Below are 21,636 nucleotides of genomic sequence, written 5' to 3'. Positions count from 1 at the left end.
GCGACTGCGTGTAATGATACTACTCCAGCTGTAAATGTTCTCGTTGTACACTTGCTTTTTAGAGTCGTTGTGTGTACGCTTAAAACTGAAACATTATCGAGTTGTTGCTTTTGTTCTTTTAAGTTTAAGCCGTCAGTCTTAACCCCTGCTTTGGCAGCTGTGAGAAAACGACTCGACCTATGGCAGCGGTGGCATGTGTGGTGCGGCATAAGGTACAAGCAATGATGGTTACACGCCGGTCGGCGATGTGCGGTTGGGTTGGTCAGTTCAGCGGCTCTGACAGCCGGTTTCCTGCGACGCTCATCGCCGCTCGCCGCGTCGTATTTCTTGACCAAATGTTTGGGCGAGCATTTCGTTTGGTCTTGGGGGGATGCGTTTCTGGTGCGCGTTCCGTGCGCCATCACTGCCTGCCGATTTCATGCCCTGGAACAAAGAGACTTTGGGAAGAGTGCCACAAATCTGCCGGAGTAGTCCGCGGAGCCAACCGTGTGGATGATCTTGAACCTCTCTCAACCCCTTCCCTGTAAAATTTATTTGAAGATTTGTTTTTGTCAAAGATTGCGAAAGATTATTTACAGCACCCAGTGAGAGAATCCATTGATCCAGGACCAATGATGGTCGATGGTCCAGCGTTGTGCGTCATCAAGAGGGAGCGGTTTGCTGGCCGAAAAGTTAATTGTGGGGTGGGGAAATCTTAACACGTCCACCAAACATGGGCACGTGACAACTCATTTCAAAGGAAATCACGCGTTTTGACGGAGTAACACCACTCCTTTTTAATCACGCTGAAAGTTTGTTAACTTTCAATGGCTTGAAAGTCAGGCAAGCGAGAAAATGGGTAACGCAAGCGGAAACATTTAGGAGGACGTAGGCGAGAGAAACGATCAATGCAAAAAACTCAACACGTTGCTCGTCGACAATTATATGTGGCAAAAAAAAAAACGATTGCCTCGATGTGCCACGAAGAAGGGCCACTGCATGAAACGCCAAAAAATGATACAAAATATTCCTTAGAAGTCCACGCAGTTTTGTTGACGAATTAGTTTTTTATTTGTTCATGGTGCTTGTGCACCGCTGCCAGAGCAACAGTAGCAGCAGCATCCAGCAGTATCACCAGATACATCGACTTTTAATAGTCGGGTAATTGCTGATAGCGAGCACATTTAATGTTTGCTTTATGTGCTACATCTCAGGTTTTTATTTATTATCAAGCCGTGCAGTGACACTTATCTGCAAACCGCATGTAGGCGTGCGGGTGAGTTTTGCGCCACTCTTAATTACGGGCACGCATTGCCGCGATCGGTCAAAGCCGTGCACAGATAGACGCGCTGTTGAACGTTTGTTAACATTCCCTATTGGCTGCCCGGTCTCGCCTTGTGCTCCGTGCATTTCCCAGAGGGATTTGTTTTTGCACGAAAGTGGAAGTTTTACCCAGCCCATCGTTTCTCTCTTAAACCCCCTCGTAGCCTGCGCTCTTTCAACGGAGGAATCGCAAAAGGACACGAAGCCTGTCCCGAAGCCCTCTCTTCGTGGCGAGCAGACCTCGACATTGGCTTTCACCTCCTGAACGTATTGCCCGACGATAGAAAAAGATTATAATTTATGTAAATGTCATAATACTTTATTTATATGACTCATTCCTCAACCCAAATCTATTTCCAGCAAATGTGAGTTGGCCAAATAAATCTGGCCAGGTTCCTCTTTGTTACGTGTGTTCGTTAATGGTTAGGGAAGGCTGGAGAAGATACGTGTCATATACAAGGTGGATGGGGATAACCGTCAAAGGTCGCTGTAGATAGATCGGTTCACAAACCTCAGAATCTTCTTTGGATCTTTCGGTAAAGTCACGTAGAATGAGAATAAAATAATAAATTAATAAAATAAAATTACACAATAAAATTCTCACGACGTTTCGGCCACAACACAAGTAGCCTTCTTCAGGTGAAAGGAACAGACCCGTCGGGGCGACAGAGCTTCAATGAACGTTGTTAAGATTCGTAGCGTCTTTTAAGCTGGTTTAGAGAAGTGAGGCACCTTGACAAAGGGGTTTACATATCAAACAGGAGAATTTAGCATTGAAATAGCCGAGTGATTAGCTTGTGACTGGTCATAGAAATAGCTGTGTTATTTTATTTTATTAATTTATTATTTGATTCTCATTCTACGCGACTTTACCGAAAGAACCAAAGAAGATGAATCCTTGCAGTCACGAAAGCTTTAGATCGAAATTAAACCTCAGACTAATGTAACTTTATTGAGACTGGAGGAGGAATCCGTCCAGCCGGGGTGGGTCAGCGAGTTCCATCAACAAAACGCGATATCAGAGCAAGATAGGAAAAAAAGGTAAGCAAGTCGCCAAAATAAATAGATCACGATAGGTAAAGTATAGCGGTAGACATTGCACAAAGACTGTACATACGTTCCTGCCGATTTGTGAACACCAAGTGGAAGCTTTTCGTGCGGCCATTTCCCAGCCATTTCACTGCCCGGCTTAGCGTTGGATCCTCCTCACAGCAGGCAAAAAACAATTGCTTGCTTGTCCCCTCTGACGTCACAAAGGCACACAGGTGTGTGTGTGTGTGCGTGTGCGCGTGCGTGCGCGCACTGCCTCAACCACGGGGGTGGGGGGCGGGGTGTGGTCTGAGTGAAAGTAAGAAGCACGGCGCAACGAGCTGGTTGAGAAACGGACAGACGACGCTTTGGCGTGCGGCAGACATCGGCATTCGCCGGAGCGATCCGAGGTGGGTCTCTCGTGGTTGAGGCGTTGAGGTTTTAGGGTTGTACCGATCGCGAGCCCACGCGCGGCTCGCGGTCTGAATCCCGGCCTCGTTCCTTCTGTGTGTGCGGGTAAACGCGGCGGTGTTTTGTGTGAAAACGTGGCGTGGGCATACGACGTCACCGTGCGCACGTTTGTGCTCATGCAGGTGATGTTCCGTGTGTACGCCAGGTACGGGAAATGTTTGTGTGTCTGTTAGCATGGGGGAGTGGCTACAAATCCTGCGTTCGATTCCCGCTTGCAGTCAACACCAGTGACGATTATCTGAACCGGTCCTGGGCCTCCCCTTGGTTGACTCAGCCTCAAATTAGTACTTGGTGTGGTGTGTAAACATCGCCACTGGGGAAACAAAGGCGGACGCGCGCGGTGCTGGCCACCCACCCCCCTCGTGTGCCGTGCCGGCCTTCGTAGGTGCTCGCGAACAGCACTTGCCCCAGCGGTCTGTTAGGGCTACACGGGGCATATTTGTATGTCGGTACAGGAAATGTTGTGCGTCTGTTAGGATGGGAGTGTGTGTGGGACGTGCGAGTGTTCGTGCAGTGTCTTGGTGTGTTCGTTGGTGTGGGTTCGTGCGGATGTCTGTGTTCAGGCGTGTTGCATCATGGCGCAGGAATCCAGACAGGCCACAAGGGACGTGGGGGGGGGGTGTGGGGGCCGGGCGTGCTGTGAGTGCGGCTCCTCCTGTTGCTGCTGTTGCTGCTGCTGCTGTTTCCCTCTACTCGTGGCTGTGCCAGCTGTTGTGCTCGGGGAGTGTTTCCCGGGACACTCCCCCCCCACCCACCTCTCTCTCCCTAAGCTTCCCGCTGCTGCTGTTGCTGCTGCGGCGCTGAATCCCGGTAACGTCTTCGTCGGCGAAACCAGCTCACCGAAGTTACAGACTTGACGCTTGCTCGCTCCTCCTGTATCCCAGGGGCCATTCCAACCACACATTTATGGCTGCTATAAATTTAAGAGTATTTGGATGCTGCTATAAATTTAGAGTTATTTGGATGATATGCCACTTTGTTGAGATGTCGTTTTGTGGCCAGGTCGCTTCTGAAAAATATATTTTTTTAGCTCGGCGGGCTCTCGCCTTGTAAAAAATAAAAAAAATGCGGTTCGAATAGCTGGCACCGTTCAGGGCCAGTTTGCTTGCTTGCTTGCTGCTGAGTCACTTTGCAGGGTGTGGACAGTTTGACACAGCCTGGCCACCCGGCGCTGTCTGTAGAGAACGTGTAAATCTCTCCTTCCAGCGCCACCTGCTTGTCAAATACCACGTTAGTCTTGATTCATTCATTTCACTTCGTACTTGTAGAGGAGGGAGGCCTTTTGCTGTCAGTTGGCTAATTGTTATAACCCTTTAGCTAAGTCCTGTTTTTTTTTTGCTGGCCGCTCGACGTTTTGGGCCCTTTAGACGGCAGCTTCAGTCAAGGCAGATTATTCAAGGAAATAGAATTAAGCCAATATGAGCGATTCATGCACACACACACACACGCGCGCGTGTGTTTGCGTGCGTCTGTGCAATAGTCCAATCATTCATGCGCATTATTTAACCAGGTGTGTGTGAGCCCATTGAGGTGGCTGGCGTATGTGAAGTTGCCAAGGAACTTGCCTTTATTATTTTGGGGGACAGCGATGGTCGAAGATGAAAGAACCCGCCGTGAAATACGGCAAAGGTGCAGCAGTCGCGTTTCTCATCGGCCGCATCACCGCATCCAATACTGTGGGTGTCGTAACGTTTGGTTGGCAGTTGTGGCACAGTTACCCTAGGGTAGTATGGCGAATCGTGGTCGACTGCCCAGGGCCCCGCGCGGTGGGGGGCCCCATGTTTCGACGCCACGGTGTCGGATGTAACACTTCCGGTTTAGTTTAAAGGCGTCGGGGGAGGCCAACACGGTGGGATTTGCCACAGGCCCTACCCCCCCCCCATGGGCGGCCTTGGCAAGAAGGGTCTTGATTGGTTCCCAACTTGGATCCCTGCTCTGTGTGGAGTTTGTATGTATGTTGAACTTCTTTCACACCGTACGTAGCCAAGCCGTGCTACGAAGCCAACCTCTGTGTTCTCTCTCTCCCCCCCCCCCCCCCCTGTTCTGCATGAGTTTCTTCTGGGTTCTCCAGTTTTACTCCATTGGGCAAAACCATCCCAATGCTGAAACAATTTGCCACCAAATCACTCGATTAGGATCGCATACAGCAGCAGTAGCAGCAGCAGCACCGTCTACTACGGAGAATAGCTTGGCAGGACCCTCCTGAAAAGAAGTTGAGCGACAGTGAGGCTTTCTTGGGTAAACAGGCAGAGTAATAATAATGATAGCATCATTATTATTATGATGATGCCATCATTATTATGCTGTTAAGCAGCACATGATTTTGGGATTGAAAATCATAAAAAATAATTATTTCTCAAACCCCTTTATGACCCAATCAATAAACAATGTTATTAAATTGGTTACCCTGTCCACCTTGTTTAAAAGATGTTGAGTCGCATGACGCTTTTCGCCTGGTGTGATAGACTATTAGCATACACAGTATAATACACGTAACCCTTCCGTAGTGTTGCCCCAGAGAGGAAATCCAATTTTAGAACAACGCATTCAATTGGGCGTGCCGTCTATGTAATATACAGTATAAATATCTCTCTAGTTGTAATGCTGTTCAATGTCTGCTCAATTTTGTTTGGACGCCTGCTATGATTTTGACGAGTCCTGCCATGTCCAGAAAGTAACAACGCGTTGTCTTTACGATTTTTGGGACTGAATGTGGTGCGATTTTTTTTAATTGCGTCCCCACTGCTGTGGCGTGTCACGAAGGCGAGGATCGGTGGGATAAAGAGACGACACGCCTCTGGGGGTTGTGGCGGAGACGTTGCTCAGCTGACTCGGCCCATCAGCCCTTCGCGGTCAATAAAATAAAGCAGGGCTTTGTGAGGAGGTCAACAGTGGTTATCTTGTGGATAGACTCGCCCTCACGCCGTAGGAACGTGGCATTTCCACCCACTGGCTCAGAGCTGTTAAAATGAAGATGGATGTGCTTGCATTGAACTTTCTTTTGCACCGTGCGTAGCCAACCCCGTTAATCGGAGTTGCGGGGGAAGGACAACAAACTGAACACAACGCAGTTCTGAAGAAATTCGTTTTAAATCTAGATGATGTGAAAGTGCATAGCTCCAGTGAGCTTCCTAACATCGGAAGGTAGAGCGGTCCAGGCGGTCCCACAGAAGTGCATCTGAAAACGCGCAATGCGGCGACCGTCTTTGCTCGAGATGAGCACCAGTGCATCGACGCTCATTTTGAGCAGGAAGTCACTTTGGACTGTGGGAGGGTCACGTGCAGGGCACGAACTTGCAAGCGTGTGTGGGAAGCTCTCTCGCTGCGCGCGTGCGTGTGTGTTTGTGCGTATCATACATTTAGCCTCGGTCGAGGCTTTTCCTCGCATCTTAACCGACAGTATTCGCCTGTCGGCTTCGCTTGGTGTCAGAGGGAGCTTCGTGCTGATGCCAGCATACGCAATACACTTGGGTGGCTCAGCAGGCTCTTGTGTTTGTGCCAATGCTGCAACAGCGTCACTGAGATCATGGTAGCGCTGTTCTAAATGTATATAGCGTCGTCATTCATGCAAATTACAGTCCAAAATACGGCTTCAGTGAACTAAATTTTTAAACGAAGCATATTTTTTTTTATTTTACCAGGAAAGGCCCACAGAGAGATGTATAGCTTTTTTTTTCAGAAGCTACCTGGCCACAAATCATAGTTCAACGAAGTGGCTTATCATCACTTGGAAATTTATAGCAGCCACAAACTCTGAATGCGTGTTGCTTCTAAATGTGGAGGGAAAAACCGGAGGACCTGGAGAACACGCAAACTCCAAATTTACAGGGGTCAGAGTCGGGATTGAACCCACAAACTTCTGTATACCAAATCTTGACTTGAAGCTTTCGTGACTGCAGGAATTCATAATCTTTGGTTCTTTCGGTAAAGTCACGTAGATGGTTCAAAGAAAATAACAAAACTACGACGTTTCGATGACAATACAAACGATGGTCATCAGGAGGAAAGCGGAGGAAAGCTGTTGAATGCAAACTGTGTTATAGGGTGTAGTGCTAGGGTCATAGACGAAGTGGGCGGGGCTAGTGATGTTAATGTGAGAGATTAGCATGTTAATGTGAGAGATTGGCGTGTTAATGTGAGAGATTGGCATGTTAATGTGAGAGATTAGCGTGTTAATGTGAGAGATTGGCGTGTTAATGTGAGAGATTGGCGTGTTAATGTGAGAGATTAGCGTGTTAATGTGAGAGATTAGCGTGTTAATGTGAGAGATTTTAGCGTGTTAATGTGAGAGATTAGCGTGTTAATGTGAGAGATTAGCGTGTTAATGTGAGTGAGTAGCGTGTTAATGTGAGAGATTAGCGTGTTAATGTGAGAGATTAGCGTGTTAATGTGAGAGATTAGCGTGTTAATGTGAGAGATTAGCGTGTTAATGTGAGAGATTAGCGTGTTAATGGGAGATCGCAGAGCCACTGTGACACAGAGATTTGCGTCCGTAGGTGGCCACGTTGGCGCGAGAAATTCAACCTGCTCATGTGAAATCGGAGAGCCGAAACCATGGTGAATTTTTTTTTTTACATCGGAAAGTGGCAGGAAGGTAACATCACAGGCAGTTATGACATGAACTGGTTAATAACGTCCTTCCAATGATTGCTAAGTTTGTATCCATCTTCTTGGTTGAAATTGTGTCTGTGTCTATATATATGGATGGCTTCATGAATGAATCTTTGTTGATAGCCAGTGGGTTTGCAGAGTACCTTCGTCGTAGAGAAATACATTTCGTGTGCCCACCGCATTAAAACAATGTTCAGCCACGGCCGAGGTATTGGTCCTACAGTGTTTCAGATCTGCCTTATGTTGACGAACACGGTCTGAGACATGTCGCTTAGTTTCCCCAATGTAACTACTGCCGCAGACACAGCTTAGTTTGTATGTCAGGGATCACATTTTCTTTGGTTCTTTTGGTAAAGTCACGTAGAATGATAATAAAATAATAAATTGATAAAATAAAATAACACAACGTCGTGAGAATATTATTGTGTTATTTTATTTTATCAATTTATTATTTTATTATCATTCTACGTGACTTTACCGAAAGAACCAAAGAAGATGAATCATTGCAGTCACGAAAGCTTTAAATAGGGATCACATTCTTGACAGATGGGATCAGATCACGAATTTTATGTACTGTGTTAAATCGAACCTGAATCTTGTGTTTGTTCATTATTTTGGAAATATTTTTGGTGACCCCTGCTATGTATGGCAAGGTAATGGTTTGGATTGGGTCCTCAGGTGGTTCTCTCCCAACGGTTGGGGTGATAGCTTTATGGATTGTGTAGTCTGAATGTCCATTCATCTTGAGAGCTTGGTGTATGTGTTCCAGTTCACTGGCTAGGTGATGATGGTCGGAAATGCATCGAGCTCTATGGTGGAGAGTTTTGATGAGGGAATTATTCTGGGATGGATGGTGGTGGGAGTCAGGTTTTAGGTAGGGATTTGTATGGGTGGCTTTTCTGTAGACAGTGTCCCATTGAGCCATCAGGTCTCTTTTCGATTAAAACATCCAAGAATGGTAGCTTGCCATCCTTTTCCACCTCCATGGTGAATTTTATGGCTGGGTGTATGGAATTTATGTGGTTGAGGAATTGGTTCAGAGCTGGTAGGCCATGTGGCCAGATGACGAACGTGTCATATACGTACCTCTTCCACAAGGAAGGACGTAGGGTGGATGTCTGGATGGCATCTGTCTAAATTTTTTCCATTACAATATTGGCTACAACTGGAGATAAGGGAGAACCCATTGGGGTACCTTCAACTTGTTTGTAGAATGTTCCATTCCAGGTCAAGTCAGTGTTGGTGAGGCAGTGTCTCACCAGGGCCGGTACATCAGCATTCAGTCCTTGTTGGACCTAATCTTCAATGATTGCAATGGTGTCAGGCACAGGAACTTTGGTAAACAAAGAGACTCCATCGAAACTAACAAGCAAATCACCTGGAGATAGTGAGATGTCCTTCATTAATGATACTTAGTGAGCTGAGTTAAGTACAGCTGAGGCAGTCTTACCATTGAATGGTTGTAAGGTCTCAAACATAAATCGGGCCGGTTTATAGGTGGGTGAGTCAATGGTGGAGACGATAGGCCGAAGTGGTTTACCTTCTTTATGGATTTTTGGTAAGCCATAAAATCTGGGTGGTCTAGCAGCAGAGGGTTTTAAGGAAAATCGCTTGGTTGGTTCGATTAAACATGTCGAATCGGTAATGATATTGTTGGTTTTCATAACGAGGCTGTTGGTGGGATCTTTTTTTAATTTTGTATATCTACCATCATTAAGTAGGTCCTGAATTTTGTTATTGTTGGTGGGTATGTCCATGATGACTGTGGCCATTGCCCTTGTTTGGCTGAGAGAAGGACTATGTCATCTCTCTTTTTTAATTGAGAAAGCTCAAAGCGCTCATCATTACCGATGTTGCTAATAGGTGTTTTAGTGTTTTTCAGGATTGCAGCGATTTCCAATCTTGCCACGTCTGAAGTAATGTGTCCCAAACCCTTAAGGGCTATGTAAATCTGGGCAATGATATCATCCACTGGGATGTGTTTAGGGGTGACTGCGAAATTCAACCCTTTAGCTAGAACCGATTTTAGGCTGTCTGAAATTGGACTGTTACTCTGATTGATAACAATCTTGTCAACGTCTAACTTTTTAACGTGTGGATCTGGCTTCTTCTTGGAAAGGAGGTTGAACTTGGAAATCAGGTTATCTGTGCATTTAGCTGACATTGAGGTGGCTGAAGAGGCTGTCATCTTATCTACATGTTCCCAATCAGATGTAGACATCTTCTCCGGCAATGTTAACTGTGATTTCAGGAGAGTCTTGTCTAAAATATCTAGTTCAAATCGGAGCAATCTTATTCTCTCTGAGGCTCATCTCTGAGGATTATCTCATCGAGTCACTCACATTTCTGAAGAGATGCCGCGACACTAAGGTAATACTGATCGCCTTTATACTGACATCTGCTGCTCTCACACCTCCTAATGCTAAACGGATCTTGTTCAGGGCCGGCTTAGCCCTGATCTCAGAGAGAGTAAGATTGCTCCGATTTGAACTAGATATTTTAGACAAGCCACCCATACGGATGCCTACCTAAAACCTGATTCCCACCACCATCTATCTCAGAAGAATTCCCTCATCAAAACTCCACCACAGAGCTCAATGCATTTCCGACCATCATCACCGAGCCAGTGAACTGGAACACGTACACCAAGCTCTCGAGATGAATAGATATTCAGTCTACACAATCCATAAAGCTATCACCCCAACCACTGGGAAAGAACCATATGAGGATCCAATCCAAACCATCACCTTTCCATACATAGCAGGGGTCACCATAAATATTTCCAAAATAATGAACAAACCCAAGATCCAGGTTCGATTTAACACAGTACATACAATTCTTGATCTGATCCCATCTATGAAGGATGTGATCCCTGACATACAAACTAAGCTGTGTCTGCGGCAGTAGTTACATTGGGGAAACTAAGCGACATGTTTCAGACCGTGTTCGTCAACATAAGGCAGATCTGAAACACTGTAGGACCAATACCTCGGCCGTGGCTGATCATTGTTTTAATGCGGTGGGCTCACACGAAATGTATTTCTCTAAGACGAAGGTACTCTGCAAACCCACTGGCTATCAACAAAGATTCATTCATGAAGCCATCCATATATATAGACAGACACAATTTTAACCGAGAAGATGGGTTCAAACTTAGAAATCATTGGAAGGACGTTATCAACCAGTTTACGTCATAACTGGCTGTAATGTTCCCTTCCTGCCACCTTCCGATGTACATTTTTTTTTCTCGTAAGCCTCGGCTCTCCGATTTCACATGAGCAGGTTGAATTTCTCGCGCCAACGTGGCCACCTATGGACGCCGATCTCTCCCTCACGGTGGCTCTGCGATCTCACATTAACACGCTAATCTCTCACATTAACACGCTAATCTCTCACATTAACACGCTAATCTCTCACATTAACACGCTAATCTCTCACATTAACACGCCAATCTCTCACATTAACACGCTAATCTCTCACATTAACACGCTAAAATCTCTCACATTAACACGCTAAAATCTCTCACATTAACACGCTAATCTCTCACATTAACATGCTAATCTCTCACATTAACACGCTAATCTCTCACATTAACACGCTAATCTCTCACATTAACACGCTAATCTCTCACATTAACACGCTAATCTCTCACATTAACACGCTAATCTCTCACATTAACACGCTAAAATCTCTCACATTAACATCACTAGCCCCGCCCACTTCGTCTATGACCCTAGTACTACACCCTATAACACAGTCTGCATTCAGCAGCTTTCCTCTGCTTTCCTCCTTATGACGATCGCTTGTGTTGCCATCGAAACGTTGTAGTTTTGTTATTTTCTTTGAACCATCTACGTGACTTTACCGAAAGACCCAAAGATGATGAATTCCTGTATACCAGGCGAGGTCGTTAACATCTGCTGACTGTGGCGACCCCAAATAGAAATTTGTAACGCGCATTTTTTTTGCACGTAGCCACGGGAGACCACCGGTAATGCGGGAAAGCAGCCAGAACCTGCATCAGAAATATCCCAAGCTCTGCGTGTCCTGTATTGGCATGCTTTGCCAACTCCATTTAATGAGCGCTTATGGGGAGGAAACTCTAGTCCCATGTGCGGTCATCTCGTGGAACAGATATGCGAAGGAAGTATATTGATCGTCTTCTTCATTTACTTAAGTGAAATAAAGGATCCGTTTAGGACGGGTCTTTTGTGGTAACATGGCCTAGTGGTTAGCACATGCGTCGTTTGTTTGCAGAAGTTCACGGTTCAAATCCAGCGGCCGCTCTGATTTAAATTGTTACCGCTGGTGTAATAATGTAATGATACCACGCACCGTCCCCTTAACATCGGACATTAAAGATCCCCCCCCCAGACGTCACTCAATTGGGGTTATACGTATCAATCATCGCCCCCTACTGGCACACTAGGTCACGCTTGCAAAATGAGACCATTCGTGGTCTCTTGAGTTCTCACCTGGTTCAACTGAATAAAGTTGAACCGGGGCGAGAGATGGGGGACAGCACGTGGGAGCGACCTATGATGGCCTTATCAAATAACTCATTGTGCAATCACAGCAAGTTATAACCTGCTGGCTTCATCCTCTGGACTCGTCTCCAGTGCAGTCGCCACTGCCATCGCGTGTCGAAACATTCTCGTGAGCACTGCTGTCCACGTGGTTCAATTTCCAGCGCAGTCTGTGGTAACAGTGTGCTGTTCTGCCCGAGTACCGCTTTACACCCGCCTGTACAATCTGGTATGTACTTGCAGAACCAGGAATCTTGATCGAAATCAAAGCAAAATTGCTTCGGGGTCGAACCACCGCGTGAAGTTTTTTCGCGTGAACTTCCTGCCGATGGCAAGCGGAAAAATGCTTGGCGCTGCTCAGGACCACGCAGTTACTCTGGTAGCGACTCCCTCTGCTAGCAGCACGGGCACAAGATACGATGTGGGGAGCAGTAACAGACTCTAGCTCTTCACCCTGACTAGCAGTAACAGACTCTAGCTCTTCACCCATAACACGAGCAGTAACAGACTCTAGCTCTTCACCCTGACTAGCAGTAACAGACTCTAGCTCTTCACCCTGACTAGCAGTAACAGACTCTAGCTCTTCACCCATAACACGAGCAGCAACAGACTCTAGCTCTTCACCCTGACTAGCAGTGGAAAGGGGATTTGGAGAGTGACTGTGGTTAAAAATAGTCATATTTTGATTTAAAGCTTTCGTGACTGCAGTGATTCATATTCTTGGTTCTTTCGGTAAAGTCACGTTGAAGGGAAACAATAAAATATATATAAAACAATACAATTCTCACGACGTTTCGACTGCAACACAAGCAGTCGAAACGTCGTGAGAATTTTATTGTTTTATATATATTTTATTACTTTATTGCTTCCCTTCAACGTGACTTTACCGAAAGAACTGACAGTAATTATGTGTATTTAGTGATTGTATAGTGATTGAGTGTGATGTAGTTTATATATAGTGACCGTGCTTGAGAGTGACTGTGATTGTGTCGTGCAGAGTTAGGGCAGTGAGAGACGGAGCTGCTGTTGTCTCCGGTCACAGTGGTAGCAGCGTCCTTCGCTGCTACCAGAGAAATGCCATCCGTCTGGTTCCAATGCAACTCCACCACAGTGCCGGGCAACAATCGGCAGCAGCAGAGGGAGGCGGTGGGAACTATAAGATCCCCGGGACCTCCCCGTGTTTCGCCGCTGCACTCACGCCCCAAGATGTAACACGGGGGGGGGGGGTGGGAGGGGTATACTCTTCCATTTCTGTGATTATCTGCGAATCCTACTACCAGAATGCACCAGGGTATCTGATAATCTGCCTGTAAGCTGTGGATCCGGTAAATAAACGAGTCCTGGATCTAACGTACCGTCGCTATTGCCAGCTCTCACGGTTGTATAATAATCATAATAATTCAGGATACAAAGCCCCCTTTCATCAAGGATCTCAAAACACTGTACGAGTCACTGCAGTAGACACTCAGCAACAGCAATCACGAATGAAACTAAAAACGAATAAATAGCAGAAATGGTAAATTTAATACGAAAAACTGTTTAACATTTGAACAATTTTTCGATTTAAAGCTTTCGTGACTGCAAGGATTCATCTTCTTTGGTTCTTTCGGTAAAGTCACGTAGAATGAGAATAAAATAATAAAATAAAACAAAATTCTCACGACGTTTCGGCCACAACACAAGTGACCTTCTTCAGGTGAAAGGAACAAACCTGTCGGGACCTGAAGAAGGCCACTTGTGTTGTGGCTGAAACGTCGTGAGAATTTTATTGTTTTATTTTATTATTTTATTCTCATTCTACGTGGTGACTTTACCGAAAGAACCACAGAAGATTTGAACAATTATTTCAACATTCTTACTTCAATGCGTCGGTAATTGGGCGTGACGTCGTCGGATTATCTTTTCGATTTTTGGCTCGTGGTGTGCCCTGAAGGATAGCTACATGGATCTCAAATGACTTCCATGCCCGAAGAGACATCGACCACGTACTGACCAAGCGGCGAGCGCTCTTTAAGCCCTACAGGGTTGATAGGGATGCTGAGGCAGCAGCAGCAGCAGCAGCAAACACTGCCCATTGCCTCGTCACGACAGAAACAATCTTTCTGCCCATGCTGTAAAAACCCAAGGATTTGGAATCCCAAACGACCGGATACGGAGTCACAACGCAACTTGCGCCGGCGGTGTCTGGAGGCTCGCTTTCTTATTGTGCAGCCGTCACCAAGGCGTCTCGCGTGGCGCTCGCTCACTGTCACTACGGCGTTGAGGTTACGTGGACGTCGCTGCGCTGTAGCGTTCTCTTTGCAGCTGCTGTTGCTGCTGCAGACACCACGACCCCTGAGCATAACTCAAGAAGCGGGCCATGGCCAGATGGGACGCCTCGGTGGCTAGGAGATGTTAACCACCTCGCCTGGTATACAGGACGTCGTGGGTTCGATCCCGACCCTGACGCCTGCTGTATGTTTGGAGTTTGCGCGTCTCTCTCTCTCTCCCTGTAGTCGTGTGGATTTTTCGCCGGGCTTTCTCCAGTTTTTCGCTCCACATGCGCTTGAGAGTACAGTAAAACCTTGGATTGCGAGTAACTTGGTCTGCGAGTGTTTTGCAAGACGAGCAAATTTTTTAAATAAATATTAATTTTATAAACGAGCGAGGGTCTTGCAATACGAGCAGTACGTATATGCTCTGTCTGCCGAGCGTCACGTGATCACAACTGATATACGAGTGCTTTGGATTACAAACACGTTTCCGGAACGAATTATGCTCGCAATCCAAGGCTTTACTGTATTTGGGTGATATACATTTCCAGATGATAAGCCACTTTGTTGAACTATCGTTTGTGATAGCCAGGTCACTTCTGAAAAAGAGTTGGGCCTTACCTTACCTGGTAAAATAAAACAATAGTTTCTCAGCAGGTAGGCCGACTGCTCGGTAAGAGCACAGCTGCTCGGCTTATGGGTGCGCTGATTGAATGGCACAAACTCAAAAGACATTTTAAAAGCGAAGTCCAAGGTTGATCTTGAGGCTTAATAAAGTCAGCTCGCGGATGTGTGCATGTATGTTGAACTTCTGTCACACCGTATGTAGCCAACGGCGCTAATCGGAGGTGCGGGTGGAGAGTGGAGTGTCATAATCGTGAGCAAACCGTGCATCATTCCCTATATTTAGAAGAGTTTGGTAAAGTTACATTTCCCATTCTGAATAAAGTCTCAAATTGCTTTCCTTGGGTCATTCTCATCAGTGGGTGTGAGTAGAATTATGAAACTTAAGATAAATTAGAGCAGGTTGCTTAGCTTATTCATTTGTAAGGTCAGACATGTTCAAGGCTACAATGTCGTGCCATCTTTTATGTATTAACATAACATACATATTTTAAACTACATCTGTACCAGTTTTTGTTGGCCTTATCACATTTCTCCTGTTGTCTGGCTCTTCCCAGCTCTATAATCTACCCACTGGTCATGACTGGAGTACAGTATTACCTCGTTCGCGATGGGTACCTACTGGAGATGCTCGTGAATTGCAAATGTAGTCGATCATGATATTGGTCTACGAAATCTTTTATCTCTCATCACATTCTCTCTCATCAATCTCTTTCTCTCCGTCCATGCAGTCGTGTAGAGTTCCAGATGCCATCCGCAGATAGCCAAAACCTGGGATATCAATTTCGCGAATAACTAGGGAATGCTGTAATTGGTTGGCAGTGCAATGAGGAGTCCTCTAATCCGCTAATTGGCCGACCTTACACTACCCCACCCCCATCTAACGGGTGTAAAGCCAGCCGGCTCCACACTTGAACCAAGCCAAGCAGTTGCGCAAACCAAATCGCTCGCACAATCGCTCGCGCAACTTAAATCGCCTGCGAGTAGTTTGGAGAATGTCTCAAATTAAGCGGCGCATTCGGCATCGTTACGACCAATCACAGTTCACGAATGTGCAGCACGTGACGATCGCTTGAGCGTATTGTTGCTTGATAGTCGAGTCTGCATCTGCTGTAAGCAACTGGTTGCGTCATGTACACAACCAGGGGTTACGTAACTGTGTGCTCAGGTGTGGACTTGGTTTATGAAGAGTTTAAATGTAATTATGTAATAATTTACTGTAATATCTTATAACTGTGACTGCATGCTTTAGGTGCACAGTACCCAGCTTGTTATACACGTTCCTCGTGCCTAGAATAGTTTTAATCAGTGCTCATCTTTACTGGAAGATGATCTGAAACATTGGTGAAAACACCACATTCCTCTATGCCAAGGGGCTTCCATTGGACGAACACTCCAATTTCCATCCAATGGGTGCCGCAGCCTCAGCAGCTGATGCTCACGTGTCTGACCTTGGAGGCATGAAGGGGCCAAGTTCACCTTGGCTGACATTTGAATCCCGTAAGATAATTGAGTACATTTTATATTCACCCCATACTTAACAGCGCGCCAGGCTATTACGAAAGAAGGCGATACATTTCGTAGACAGTCGCCGAGTGTGGGTAGGTTTATAGGGGAGGCGATAATCGCCGCATGTAATTTGCGGGCACTTAAAGTTTTATTTATTTATTTGGCAAACCTGTACCACGACTCCGGCACGTGTGCCATACTCTCTTTTGAATTACGTCACGGACAAACCTTTGGGTAGAACAACCCCCAGCGTTAACCAGGGTGGCCGTGGGACTCGAACCATGAACATCGTCTGCAAGAAGCGGCAAAACACGATACCGCTCGGTCAAGTCACCGCCCACGATCTTATTGGTTCTTTTCGTTGCTGGCTTTGCACGTGGCCATTAATCCTGCACTGGAGGCGAGGGTTGTTGGATCGCCACTCAAATGTTGTGAAACTCCCTTCCAGTGGGCGCCGAGGAGTCGTACCCTGGCTCACCAGGAGACGACAGTACAGCAGGAAAGTGGACAGTTTGGTTTGTGTGGGATAATGCTTCCCCGTGCATTGCTTGGGTTTTCTCCGGGTGGTCTGGTTTCAATGCCACGTGTAAACACTCGTGAATCGGTCAATGACGCATTCACGTTCATAGGATCACAGAGTTTGGGCAATTTGTTGGCGCTGGATCACCACATTGGCTGCCGTCCCAATTGTTTGTGTTCTTCGCTATCATCCTGTTATCTGCGATGTAAATAAAAAGGTTCCTCTTTAACCATGGCAGAACTTGGTGACCTTTGCTAAACTCGGCCGCGCACTGCTTGGGTTTTCAGAGCGGCTGTTGTTCGTTTCACGTTTCCCACCAAGTTCATGCGAGACGTTCGTTTTAAAAGCAGTTGCGAGTCCGCGGTGTTGACGGATCTGCCCCACGTTTTGCCGTTAAGCCTCGCACACACATGGTGTTGCGATGCGGGGCGTCGGCGGTCTCACGCTGCACAACCCCCGGCACGGCGTGAACGTCGTCCCGTGGCGCCCGTTGGGTTTGCCCGGTGCTGCAATCTGTGTTCAGCTGCTGTGCTATGGGGTCGGCGTGCGGTTACTGTGGGATCACCGTGGGTCTCTGGCAGACCGGGTCACGGCTTGGGGCACAGCTGTGTGAACTCTATTTTCGTTCAGTGAGAATTCGTACTCCGCCTAATTGGGCCAAAATGTTTTTTTATTTTTTCCGTCGTCTCGGCATTGTCAGCCCTGAGCCGGTGGTGGCAATTCCATTTGTCTATGACAGTGTCCCCAAGTCTCACCAGATGACAACTACTGTAGACTCACCGCCAAGTGGTGCGGCCTCATCGGGCGAGGAATTGCCGATGATTTTGACCATTGCCCAGGATTTAATTTGCGACCAACGATGTCATTAGCCAATTGCTCGGGAGTGTTGGCCTGCACGGACTGTGCTGGATTCAACCATGTCCACGCGCGTTCATTATGTGGGGTTGCTGCCACGTGTTACATTACAGATGCTGTGCAGCAGCTTGGGGTTAGTGATTGGGCACCGCAGTGAGTGGGATCGTGAGTCGATTCAGGAATCCATTCCTTGTTTTGTTTAAAGTTGACAGGTTTTTTTCGTGTAATTTCTCAGGTTTTTCTGCCCTGTTTATACATTCTCGTTTGCTTCGTGAGCCCGAGTGTGGCGTTCGCTTATGAACTGCATATACGGTAAATTGCAGATATTCTAAATAATTTGTTTTCACGCGCGCAACTCACTGCCGTCTATCGTGAGCAAAATTAATAAATGTACGTGAATGAAGCAGCACATCACTAACTTTCCTAATTAGCACCTGCTAGTGATTAATTGCAGCTGTCCCTACGTGAAGTGTTGTATGTATATGACAGCTTTGCATGTTAGCCTGTGTTAGCATGGATAGTTTTACATCAGTGTTAATTAGAATCGGAAGTAATTAGTATTGCGACTTGTCCTGGGTGACCCAGAGTATGGAATGAGTTGCTGGTGTGTCTGTGTGTGTGTGTTACCACACACTTCAGCCCACTGTGCTACAAACCCGGCGACCAGAGTTCGATTCCTGCTCATGGACACCACCAGTGACGATTACCTGAACTGGTCCTAGGCCTCCTTTAGGTCGACTCTGCCTTACATGAGTATCTGGTGCAGTGTGTAAACATCGCCGCTTGGGGAGACAAAGGCGGTCGGGCGGCGTGTTGGCCACCCATCCCCTCGGGGTACCGTTCTGCCCTCGTAGCTGCTCGCTAACGGCACTTGCCCCAACAGTCGGTTGAAGGCTATATAGGAGATCTTTGTCTTTGTTACCACCAGCATGGGGATGCAAATGCTGGCCTACTGCAGCTTTAACCGGCCAGGTGGCTCCATGGTAGACCGAGCGGCCCACAACCAGAAGGTTACGAGTTCAAATCCTGGTTGGAGGTGGGATGACTCGGCTCATCATCTCTCCCGCGTAGTGAGTTCAACGGAGTTGCACACGTACTTTTTGGAGGCAACACATTTATTAAAACCAACGCACAAGATAACAACCTTATTGTGGTGGACTACCAGGCTAGCTACACTAATTACACTGGAACTAGCTGCGACACACCGGACCCTAGCTTGGGTCCCGGTCCACGTGTTGGTGACTCTTGTAGGATGTATAACGTAGATTCTTCAGGATGAACAACGGCAGCCGGTCCCTCTCGGGGACCCGGCTTATATCCTCTGTGGCGGGGCTGGCTCCGCCCTTAGCCACGACCACCTTCTAGAATCCTCGAGCAGGATCTCGACCCTGTCACGTGACCACCCCTAGCCCCCACCTGGGGCCCCTGTGTAGACTTTACCGGTCACGTGTCCTCTAGGGTCAACCAGAGTGCCATGGCCCTTGGGAACCCCATTCCCGTGGCCGACACCCTGACACCCCGTCCTGTAGGGGTCGGCACTGCACGCAGAGCGTGGTGCCATCCAGCGCTGTCGGTCAGAGCTCACCAAGCCCCTCCAGGGCCGGTACTGCACCCACATGTGAGTGGTGGCCGCGATGTCAATACATCGCACGCCGTGCCTCTCGAGAGCCGGCATTACACAGTGACATCCGCGATGTCACTACATATGTACCAATTGGTGCAGAAGTTCATATTGGTTGTCCTATGGATAGACCTCCTGCCCCCTGCCACTCTCCCTGCCGTAGGAATGAGGAATCTCCACTACTGCCTTTTTTTAAGCTGGACCATTTAGTAAACTGTGAACCATATTGTAAATGACTGTGGTCTGTACTCCTTCAACGGAGGAAGAATAGAATAACAACATCAAGTCTGAAGCCCTTTTGTCGTGGCCAGAAGACCCTTACATTGTCTGTATGTTGAACTTCTTTCTGAATGTACGTGGCCAACCTTTCTAATCGGAGGTGCGGGGGGATGGGCCACAAACCATCTAGCTCCTGAACGTATTGCCGCCGTACACAACGACAGAATATAATTTGAGCGGGAAATAACATCGACTTTAAAGGGGCACTCGTGAAACAACCCTGTGGCCCCGGGCTGAACGAGCAATGTCCGTGTCCCGTGTTGGTGCGTGCAGTGCAGAGTAGTGGAGCAGCAGCAGCAGGATGGCGAAGAAGGCAATCATCTCCAAGGACGACTTGGAGGAGCTTCGGGAGGCGTTCTCCAAAGTTGGTGAGTGCGTGCGTGCAATCGCAGCGGGACAGGGTTCAGTCGTGCTGTTCGTCAACGGCGGCTCGGACATGTTAACTACCTCGCCTGGTATACAGGAGGTCGATCCTGACCCCAACGCCTCTATATTTGGAGTTTGTGTGTCTCTGCCCGTGGTCGCATGGATTTCTCTCCGGGTCCTCCGGGCTTTTACCTTCTACGTTTCGAGTCGACGTGCATTTAGAGTATCTGGCTGCTATTTTCTGTTTTACTCGGTAAGGCCCACTGAGCTACGTAGCTCTTTTGTTTGGAAGCGACCTGGCCACAAAAATGATAGCTCAACGAAGTGGCTTATCACGTGGAAATTGATTGCAGCCAAATACTCTAAACGCACGTTGATTCCAAATGCGGAGAGAAAATCCGGATCAACAGGCATCGTCAGGGTCGGCATCGAACCCATGACCTCCTGCATACCAGGCGATATCTCGCCACCGCGGTGCCCCTCATGAGTGAAGAACACTGTTGGGTTCTGTGCCCTAATTACCTGCCCCCGTGCCCCTAGACATGGATGGCAATGGCTACGTCAATGACTATGAGCTGCAGGAGCTCTTCAAGGAGGCCAATCTGCCGCTGCCCGGCTACAAGGTGCGCGAGATCATCACCCACCTCATGTCCGAAAGCGACACCAACCGGGATGGCAAGATCAGCTTCGAGGAGTTTGTGTCGGTAAGGATTCGGCGATGGGGGGGGGGGGTTGGGGAAGGGGGGGTGGGAGGTATGGCTACATTTCGGCGTGATGTAGGTGCAGTAAGGGGTCGTTAAACCCGCCACCCGACACAGCCAATCAGTAATGTTTGTCACGTAAACAAAGATTGGTAATTCGTTACTAGAACAGCACACCGGTGTGTTGGAGAGTAAGCCCACAACATTTACAATTCGAGTTCGCGACGTTTCGTCGGTAATTACAACCAGCCACATCGGGTGACAGCCACCTCACTCTGGCTGTCGCCTGCTAGTTTATTTGCATTTGAGTAAAAGCCAAAGGGCTCCCTTAATGATAATAATAATAATCATAAACACAATTCCTAGCATGCATATTTCGTGTGATGTTCGTTCGGGAGCTCGGGAGGCGCGGAGCCCAAACTCAAATCCCCTCTAAGCCAGGCTGAATAGATGAAGAGACAAAATATATTTGCGAGATGCGAGAGACGCGCTAAGAGCTCACCGGGTCGAGCTTGTGGTAAACCGACCGTCGGGTGACGTCGATGCTGGGGGGTGGGCTGGCGCTCACGCAGGTTCCTGGTGTGTGCCAGGCACTCGCCTGCCGGACAAAGAGGCGGTGCCTCGAGAGGAGGTGAAGAGCCGCACGTAAGCTCCTGTGTCGTGCAGAGCTTGAGTGTCATTTCCTGCCTGGTGTTACCCTGGCACCCTGGCTTCCTCTGCCTACGTGCAAAAAAGACGCTCGCGAGAGAAATTTGACGAACGCAACAACTGCAGGTTTCCCTCGCTCTACGCGGTGGTAGTCGCAGTGGTAGATGCTTAAAAAAAAAAAAGCGCGCACAAAGCGAAATCGCACGAGGAGACAGCTGTGCCTGCTGAGTAGCGTGCACAGTACACGCAGTACACACACACACAGTACGCGCGCAGTACACAAAGTACACACACCATACAGTACACATGCAGAACAAACGGT

General features: G+C 47.6%; 1 protein-coding gene across 5 annotated transcripts in view; it reads left to right on the top strand.

Moving 5' to 3' along the window:
- The window catches only part of LOC116952449 (plastin-3-like), a 93,975-nt gene that overhangs the window by 48,499 nt on the left and 23,840 nt on the right, over positions 1-21,636 (top strand). For 4 of the 5 annotated variants that reach the window (XM_032971806.2, XM_032971802.2, XM_032971803.2 and 1 more), the window contains 2 exons: positions 19,873-19,967; positions 20,506-20,669. In XM_032971806.2, the coding sequence (XP_032827697.1) occupies positions 19,901-19,967; positions 20,506-20,669 (231 nt within the window). In that variant the 5' untranslated portion in view covers positions 19,873-19,900. Of the gene's footprint in view, positions 1-2,627; positions 2,742-19,872; positions 19,968-20,505; positions 20,670-21,636 lie in introns of those variants that run through there. The other variant, XM_032971805.2, reaches the window with a different exon arrangement.

The sequence above is a fragment of the Petromyzon marinus genome, chromosome 47 (genome assembly GCF_048934315.1).
Source record: "Petromyzon marinus isolate PM22_M1 ecotype Great Lakes invasive population chromosome 47, UKy_Petmar_22M1.pri1.0, whole genome shotgun sequence".
Lineage (NCBI taxonomy): Eukaryota > Metazoa > Chordata > Hyperoartia > Petromyzontiformes > Petromyzontidae > Petromyzon > Petromyzon marinus.
The sequence above is the reverse complement of the archived record's forward strand: the minus strand, read 5'-3'. Positions and strand labels throughout refer to the sequence as shown.